A 9,543-nucleotide genomic window follows, 5' to 3' on the forward strand; every position below is an offset into this window, starting at 1 on the left:
TCCACAACGTCTTCTACCAACTCATCATATTTGGCTTGCCAATCCTCTTCAATCTGTACTGCCTCCACAACCACTCCTTTCCCCTTATCCATACCACCACCACCAAAAGAAGTGCTAGACCCTTTCGGTCCAGAACTAGCCAGCACCTACTGACCCTGTTGTTGACTAGAACCCACACCAGGACCCGCATCTCCATCCGGCCTGGTTTGTCTTTTGTGTGGAACTAGCTCCCAGTAGGTCTGTGGAACAACAACCGCACTCCATCTGGCCACATGCATATCCCACTCCACTCTCACATCACCCTGCAAAGCTTCCAGGAGCGAGCCCATCTACTCCATGTTAACACTCACGTTTCCCAGAAAAGCCCGCAAATACCCCACCAGCACATCAGTCGTACATTGACATAGCAACTCAAGACTGCTTAATGCTCGACACATACTCTGCATGCAGCTGTTGCGTGGCCTCTGGATGTGCCTCTGCCACTTGAACTCTGGCTTCAAGGATTGACATCCGGTCCTTCAGTTGCCACACCCGCTCTTGTTGACCTCGTAGAGACTCATTTTCCATGCATAACTATGTGATGTCCGCCTGGGGATTTCCATTTTTTGAGCAAAAACCCTCGAGCGACGAGCGGACAAAAGGTGGGAGGGGTCAAAATATATAGGTTCAAGTCATTTTTGGGAAGCAAAAAATTCCAAATTATTTCAAGGAATATGTAAGTAAGTATGAAACATTGATAAATAGATATAGATATAAATATACCTTTATATAATATACATATATAATGTCCAAGTGGTGACTTATTTTATGACTTTCAAAAATCCTTTCTTTTGCTTTCACCATTGCTTGGATCATGAAATTTTGAGCAAATATCCTCTTTACAGTTCCTAAGGATAACCTAAGAAAAATAAATAGTACCTTTTTAATAGACCATCTAAGTGCATTTTGCTAGAGGAATATGGTTTGAAGAGCTTGTCCCACCACCGGCGAAATACCCTTGGAGAGCCTATGCAAAAGGGGTCATAACTTTTGCTCCTTAGCTCAGATTGAGGAGCTGTAAAAAGGAAAAATGTTCAAAATTTCATGATCTATGAAATAGTAGGCTTAAAATTATACTTTTTATAGTTATAAAAGAGAAAAAAATAAAAATTTCAAGATATATATGAGAGTTACAACTTCTCCCTAATTCATATTATGGTAGGAAGGAGTTCAGTAGAGACCACATTTCCTTAAAAGTACTTAGGTTTAGAGAACTGGGAATATTTTTAAAATCCCTACCTCACAATAAATGACAACAAGCCCATCTATAGACTGATGCATATCATAGAGTAGCTTATTCAACCAAGCTACCTCACATGCAACCATTGCTGCACCCCTGTACTCAGCCTCTGTGCTTGACAAGGCAACTGTAAGCTATTTCTTGATGCTCCAAGTGACTGTAGCACTCCTAAAAGAGAACATATATCCATCGGTAGATCGTCTATCAGAAATACTACCAGCCCAATCAGCATCAGTGTATCCATGCAACTGTATCTGAACCCCAGCCTCATAAAATAGTCCATACTGCAATAAGGACTTCACATACCTGAGTATCCGTCTAGCCACATCCAAATGTGGTTTCCTTGGATAGCTCAAATCTGGTTTGGTAATAGTCATATAATTCAAACTTCCTACTATGCGTCTGTACATAGTAGGGTCTTCCAGAATTAGCTCACCTGCATCTGCGCTCAGCTACACATTCTGCTCCAGAGGGACTGAAATAGGCTTACACCCTGTCATCCCATATTTGGATAGCATGTCCAATCCATACTGCCTCTACAAGAGCCGTATTCCACTTGGTGATCTAATCACCTCAATGCCTAAGAAATAATGCAGCTCTCCCAAATCCTTCATCTCAAACTTCTGCTTCAATAGCATTTTCACATGAAGAATATCTTCATCACTATCACATGTGATGATCAAATCATCAACATAAATGACAAGCAGCATAATACCTTTCTCTGTTTTTCTCACATAAAGTGAGAAATCTGCCTTGGAAATTTGAAAGCCAATAGTGACAAGATATTGTCCTATCTTGTCAGACCATGCTCTAGGTGCTTGCTTTAAGCCATACAAGGCTTTCTTCAACCTGCAAATAAACTCAGGATAAACAGCATGAACATAACCTGCTGGCTGCTCCATAAAGACCCCTTCTTGAAAATCACCATTCAAGAAGGCATTCTTTACATCCATTTGATGTAAAGACCATCCCTTTGATGCAGCCATAGCAATGAGTGCTCTTACGGTTGCCATCCTTGCAACCCGACTGAATGTTTCTTCATAATCAATGCCATATGTATGTGCATACCCCTTGACAACTAATCTTGCCTTGTATCTGTTCACAGAACCATCTGCATTGTGCTTCACCTTATAAACCCACTTACAGCCAATTGCATTCTTGTCTTTAGGCAAAGGCACCAATTCCAATGTAGCATTTGCTTCCAAGGCATCCATTTCATTATCCATGGCTTTCTCCCATTTTTCTTTTCCCATGGCTTGATCAAAAGAAGTGGGTTTTGGTTCCTGTATCACTTTGACCATATAGGCATAGTGAATGGTTGTAAATCCATCATATTTCAGCCTATCCACAGGATACCTAGCTCTAGTAGACCTGCACAAAGTAGGCTCACTTCCAGGTGCTCTCAAAACATCCGTGGTCTTCCTTACTCTAGATGTAACAACAGAAGGAATACCCAACTCATCATCAATGCTCTGTTCTGAGCCACTGGATTCACCATCCACATAAGAGTGACCTGCATTCACATCAAACATGGGTTGATCTACCTTCTCTTTTCCTTTTCGTGATACCTACATACCACTATCTGCATTGCTTTGAGGAGATTCTCCTGATCTCAATCTACGTGTCCATGGCGAAGTATGTGAACCACTGCTAGAGGACACTTCAAGTCCACTAATATTTTGTGATTGCTGTTGTGAATTATGTGTAGCATTACCATTTTGTGCATCTCATCAAAAACAACATCTCTGCTCACTGTAAACTTATGAGTAGAAGGGTTATAGCATCTATACCCTTTCTGCTACAGAGAATAACCAATAAAGATGCACTTCTCAACTTTTGGATCCAACTTGGACCTCAACTCATCTGGCACATGAACATAGGCAATGTAACAAAATATTTCAAATGAGAAATATCTGGTTTCCTACCAGTATACATCTCCTCTCACGTCATGCCATGTATTGCTACAGTGCGAGTCCTATTCATTATGTAAACTGATGTAGCAATTGCTTCAATCCAATAATAATATGGTAGGTCTTTTTCATTTAGCATGGCCCGGGATAATTCTCCAATATGCCTATTTTTCCTTTCTGTAAGTCCATTTTGTTGTGGGATATGACTGCATGAATATTACTGCTTTATGCCATGCTCTTGCAGGAACCTTGCAAACTCATTTGAGAGGTACTCTCCCCGTCCATCTGACCTTAGGCATTTTATTTGCAGACCTATTTCTTTTTAAACCATAGCTTTAAAAGCTTTGAAATGCCCAAACACTTCACTTTTCTTTTTCATAAAATGCACCCAAACTTTTTTGCTGTAGTCATCAATAAAAGTGAAAAAATAATGACAGCCTCCAATAGATGTACTTTAGTAGTCCACACATCAGAGTGGATTAATTCCAATGGCTTCTTACTCTCTTGAACATGTCTAGGAAATGGTTTTCTTGCCTATTTTCCAAATTGATAGGCTTCACATACCTTATGCATTTCTGCAACCTTGAATTTAGGCAATCCTGCAACAATGTTTTGGGCCTGCATTGATTTTAGTTGCTGTACATTAACATTACCAATGCGTTTATGCCAGATATCAATATCTGCAACTACACCGGTCCCATGTGCAAACATTGCTGCACTCAATTCAGGCATGCCCGCATCCAACGTAAACATCCTGCCCTTCTTCTTTCCTTTTGCTATCAAGTGACCATTATTTTTCATATCCTCAACAAAGCATCCATGAGGATTAAATCTGACCTGCAAGCCCTGCTCAACCATTTGACCAACAGAAACCAGGTTCTTGGTGATATTCGGGACATGAAATAAATCAGACAGGTATTTCTTTTTCCCATTCAGCATAGACAAAGGAATTTTACCAATCTGCACAATAGGATGTGCAGTATCATCACCAGTCTCCACAAATCCTGGTCTTTCCATTTTCCTTACATCCTGCATCCATTCTGCATGACCTGTCATGTGGTTTGACGCATCTGAGTCAACATACCACACATCATTGCTTTCTTTTGCACTTGCTACAGAATTGGTCATGTGCTGCACCATAAATAAATGCTCATTTCTGTCATCACACTGTCTACTAGAGGATGCATAATTTCCTTGCTACAATTTACCATTCAACATTGCTGTTTGCATTTTGGCCTCTTTGCCATCCACCACAACCTCTTTGGCTCCCCTTGCCTCTAGAGTTACCACGTCCTCCTCCATAGGACTGGTTTTCTTGAGTTTGCTGCATATTTTGATTTCTACCACGGCCTCCAGATCGGCCTCCTCTACCTCTACCTTTACCTCTTCCAGCATTTGAGTAGAAGACAGTTTCTTTTGAAGTTCCTCCTGAAGAAGATGCACCACCATTTCTCTGCTCTTCAGAAATTAGAAGAGCAAACAACTCCTCAAAATCAAGAATGGACGGCAATGGATGTCCGGAACTGTGCATAATCCTTTCCTAGACCATTCAAGGTCATAAAAACTAGATCATCATCTTCCATTGGTGACCCAATGGAAGCAAGTGCATCTGCAATTTTCTTCACCTTCATGTGGTAGTCATTGATGCTCATATTTTCTCTCTGCACATTGTGCAACTCCTGCTTGAGTTGCATTTTCTTGGCTTGCATATTTGTGCTATACATTTTTGCCAAAGTATCCCATGCCTCCTTTGGCGTACTTGCATCCTGAATATGCACAATCATAGAATTCGAAATACTGATAGACAGCCAGTACATAACTTTTTTGGCTCTCTCATGCCATCCTTTAAATGCATGCATTTCCTGTTGATTGGGAACATTAGGAAGAACTGGTTCTTCTTAATCTCCTGTAATGAACTCCCAATAGCCTTTTCCCATAAGGAAATTCGTCATTCTGAACTTTCATGCCTAGAAGTTGTTCTTGTCAAGCTTTTCAGTGACAATCTGTGAAAGAGAATCAGACGCCATTATAGAACATTGCAAAATATTCTGTCACTGCAAAAAACACAGCTTCTGCCTCACAAGGGCAAATCTGCAAAACTGACGAAAGTGGTATTTAACCACACAGTCACTTTCTAGTAACGATTTCGCATCAACAGGCAGTAAGGATGATTCTGTAACTTCCAATATCTCTACGCACAGGCATACGATGCAATTTCTACAGCAACTTTTCACTGACGTGTGGAGTAGTGGTCGCATGGCAAAAACAGGGCCTTTTTCTTAGTGCTTGCGGAGAACTTTCGCCTCAAAAACGGGCCTCGAAATGGCCTCATATCAGAAAAATAAAGTCACCGCGGGCTCTGCCCTCTCTCACAGCATATATTGCCCTCTTGCCACACCACAAAGGGCGTCTCAATATGAGACAATGCACTCTTGCACTTTCCGGCTATGCTACCTGCAGAGATTTGCTCCCAAACTCGAAAAAGGAAAGCAACATTGGTCCTCTTACTAGGACACCGTGAAATTGGTTTGCTTTCTTGAGCTCCTTACCATGAACTAGGCTCTAATACCATGTTAAGATAGTGGGAGAGAGGGAAGGAGTCTCACTTGCGGCTTTCTCATATACACAATGGGGGAATACACACAAAGGTGGAGGCTGAAAATAGTTTTTCTCTTCTTAGTTGTGATAGCCAAAAGAACTCTAGTACAAAGAAATAGAAGAACCCTATATGTGGGTCTCAAACCAAACTCAGCTAACTAGGGTGGCATACTAACTCAGCCACGAACTAGAGTACATAAGGATAGCTATCATCTAGCTATTATTCATGGGTGGTGTACCAACCGCATCTGTAGCTAACAAGTCGGTGACATAAATGCACAACGGTCACCCTGGCATATCACGAGTGGAGCTCGATATCTCAACAGAAGCTTGGGCCTTGCAGGACAACACTGCAAAATCGGTCACAAAGTGTTTATACCACGATGTTTTCACTCGGTTTGGGTGTCCAATTGAGATTGTCAGTGACATGGGTACTCATTTTGTCAACAAAGTCATCAAGCGGATGAATGCTTTTTATATGGTGATTTACAAGAAGTCTTCCCCCTATTATCCGCAAGCGAATGGACTGGCTGAGTCTACCAATCATACATTCAAGAGGATCATGTCGCTACTGGTGAATGAGCACCGCACAGATTGGGATGAAAAGTTGCTGGCAGCAATATGGGCATACCGCACTTCATTCAAGGTGGCGACAGGGTTGACTCCTTTTAAATTGGCATTTGGGCTGGAAGCAATCATGCCAACAATCGAGCATATTGTTCCAAGTCTGAGGATTGTGGTGGAGGACAGGCTTCTTCCACAGGACTCTATGGTATTCCAGTTGGATGTTCTGAACCAATTAGATGATTTGCGGCTAGAGAGCTATTATATCACATTGGAGGTTCAAGCTAGATGCAAGCGGAGGGTGGATTTGGCATCCAAGAAGAAATATTTTGAGCGTGGGAAAGTGGTTCTTTTGTTCAACACTCGTCTTGGGAAAATGCCAGGGAAATTGAAATTGCGATGTCCAGGTCCATTCTGGGTTTTTCATGATTGCAGATCAACATCATTTTATCTTGCAGATTTGCAAGGGCATGTTCTTCCACATCTAGTTAATGGGTTTCAGCTTCATCCATACCATCATGACGGTAGTCTTCAATGACCATTTCCCATCTCTAATGAGGCACAGATTTCTTGGCTTGAGTTGGAGGTGGTCGACCCATCTCAAGAGGACACGTGGCATGATGACAAAGGTCTTCTGTGAGGTCCTAGCCTAGCTGCCATGCAACTCACTATCATCAGGGCGGGATATTGGTAGTCTGAATTCCAACTCTTGCTCCATTGTTTGCATGTCTCAGTTGCTTGCTACTTGCTCGTCATCGCTCTTGCAGTTCTTTTGAGTGCATTAGTCTTCTAGCTCTCATCAGCGCTCATGGTTATCTTGTTGATTCTCCTTCGCTTGGCCATGGGGATGGCCCATGCTCAATTTCTCCCTCTTCTTCCGTTGGTGTACATAGATTCTCAGTCAATTGATGCTTGTCTTCAGTGACTACGGATTTGTATTTTTAGTAGTATTGATTGGCAAAGGGTGGTTGTTCATCTGTGTGCATTGGCGCTTTGCCAGCAGTTGGCGATAAGAACTGTGGTGGAGTTTTTCAACGAGCATCGAGAGCTGACTATGCAATTGATTCATCAACGTCTTTTTTTGCCTCTAGATGGAGCAATGATCATGCAACCAACGTGCACACCGGTGGCGATGGAGGCAGAATTTGGAGCTCCTACCAAGGGTGAATACAAGCTAAGTGGATGTTCGAATGCTCAAATGAGGGATTTGTATCAGTGGATTCTTAAGTCACTATTCTTATAGGCCAAGCCATATACCATCACTCCTGGGACTTGAGGGATGATAGAGGTGGCTGAGGACATGGTGGTTCCATGGGCGTGAATCCTTAAGGAGCGGATTCATGCATAGGCTTTATGAGTGGCAACTCATGTTGATAAGAAGCAGGAAATCAATTCCAAGATTGGGTAGGTTCTGGAGATTTTCTTTCCTATCCATTTGGAGTCGACAGCACTTCGATGCATGACTATCATCATGCTCACTTTGGATGCAGAGGGATCTTCTGGTGCAGTGGCTATGAAACAACAACAGAAGAAGCCTCGCCTTAGCAAGGGGGTGGTGTCTTCTCTTGCATCTTCAACTCCGGTAGATCCTGATGCTGTGAGAGGTGTTTCCACTAGTGTGGTGGTGAAGATGTAGATTGTGGTGTCTATGCCGATGGCGTTACCAGTCATGGAAGAACGGGTGACGGTGACTCCAATGTCTACCAGAATAGAGATCTTAGGTGATATTCCAGTGGTGGGAGGTTCTCTAATGCAACGGTGGATGGTGCAGCTTCAGTAGAGTGCTGCAACAACTACGGAAACTACTACAACATCAACGGCAGTCTCTGATGTGGTGAGAGTGTCGATGACAGAAGTGTTAACAGTGACCTCGGAGTCTACAAGTGTATCGCTAGTATCTTCAGTCGGGTTCAATTTTTGGTTGCAACCTACGCATGTCCAGTTGTAGTTTTGTTCGAATGTGCTCATGCAGATAGCTTCACAGATTGGTATGGGGGGAGACTCTGATAGGGTGACCAGTCTAGAGGCGAACAGGGATGTGCACAGTTTTCGAGCAAAAACCTACGAGCAGAAAAGTCCGAGTGATAATTTTTGACACCAACCATGCTTGTATATTTCTTGAAGGAATATACAATTATTTCTTAATTTCTCATTTATGGAACCATATACTTATTTTTCACAATAATCCTCATTTTAAAGAACATCATCTATATATGAACAAATAGTGAACACTTTAGAAATTCCTATAAATACCTCCCTACCATACTCTCTTTTGAGGATTTTGGTAATTCAATCAATTTAAAATATTTTCCATAATCAATCTAACAATCCCATTGAAGTTGGCGATATTTGTTGTAACATCCTCACTCTAGACATGACTATCAAACTTGTTTTCCAATCCTATTGCCTTTTGCTCCTATGAAGTTGGAGGTAGCTTGAATAGAATATTTCCATCATATGATCTAGGTAGCTCCTTGACAAATTGAATTGAAGAGACCATTTGAAAAGAAATAAAAAGAGAATTAGAAGGTGGCAATTGGTGTAACAAGTCAACGACATTGTGGAATGGCTTATGTTTGTCTCTTTCTATTGAAGGTTCAGTCACAATGAACTTATTCCCAAATTGAATGTACAAGGTATATTCCCTCCCATCTCCTCTCATAGCAAATGACACTTCAAACAAAACCTCTCATTGTGACACATCCATACACTAGTGAATCCTGATGGTAGAAGAAATCAAATTGAAGACTAAAACTATTTCATTCTCCTCAAGCATGCACACACCATTTTGAGCAACCTTTTGTAGCAACAAAACACCATTCTCATCATGAAGCATAGCACTACTCTCCATTTCCATCAAGAATTTTTCAAACAAGAATAAGTGCTCTTCCTTTTACAGAAGAAGCTTCAAAATCTATGAAAGCAATTGCAGTAGACTGTAGAAGTTGAGTCAGTAGACAAGAAGTATCTACCTTGCAATGTCCCATACATAATGCCAAAAAAGGAAGGTAAAGTTTTCGAAGGTGGACATAGCTCACATGCCAGGGAAATTCAATGTTCCGCAAGCAAAAGAACAAGAATGGCCGCACCTCATAGGAGTAAGTGGTAGAGGTAGTATTGAATGTGAAATGGGCACCTCAAATGCTATGTGGAGCTACCTAAGAAAAAATGATAGTTGAAGTGAAACATGGA

At 41.6% G+C, this 9,543-nt stretch overlaps 1 protein-coding gene across 1 annotated transcript; it reads left to right on the top strand.

The window, feature by feature from the left end:
• Positions 1–6,349: 6,349 nt before the first annotated feature.
• LOC147902747 (uncharacterized) lies at positions 6,350–6,889 on the top strand. The gene has a single exon (XM_087373938.1). The coding sequence runs from the start codon at positions 6,350–6,352 to the stop codon at positions 6,887–6,889; it is 540 nt and encodes a 179-aa protein (XP_087230064.1).
• The last annotated feature ends 2,654 nt before the right edge of the window (positions 6,890–9,543 follow it).

This window comes from Dipteris shenzhenensis, chromosome 4, assembly GCF_047967505.1.
Source record: "Dipteris shenzhenensis isolate YYH24624 ecotype China chromosome 4, Dip_SZ_1.0, whole genome shotgun sequence".
NCBI classification, from domain to species: domain Eukaryota; kingdom Viridiplantae; phylum Streptophyta; class Polypodiopsida; order Gleicheniales; family Dipteridaceae; genus Dipteris; species Dipteris shenzhenensis.

Coding starts and splice junctions, on each gene's coding strand:
- LOC147902747 (XM_087373938.1), top strand. CDS start 6,350: ATGTCGCTACTGGTGAATGAGCACCGCACAGATTGGGATGAAAAGTTG.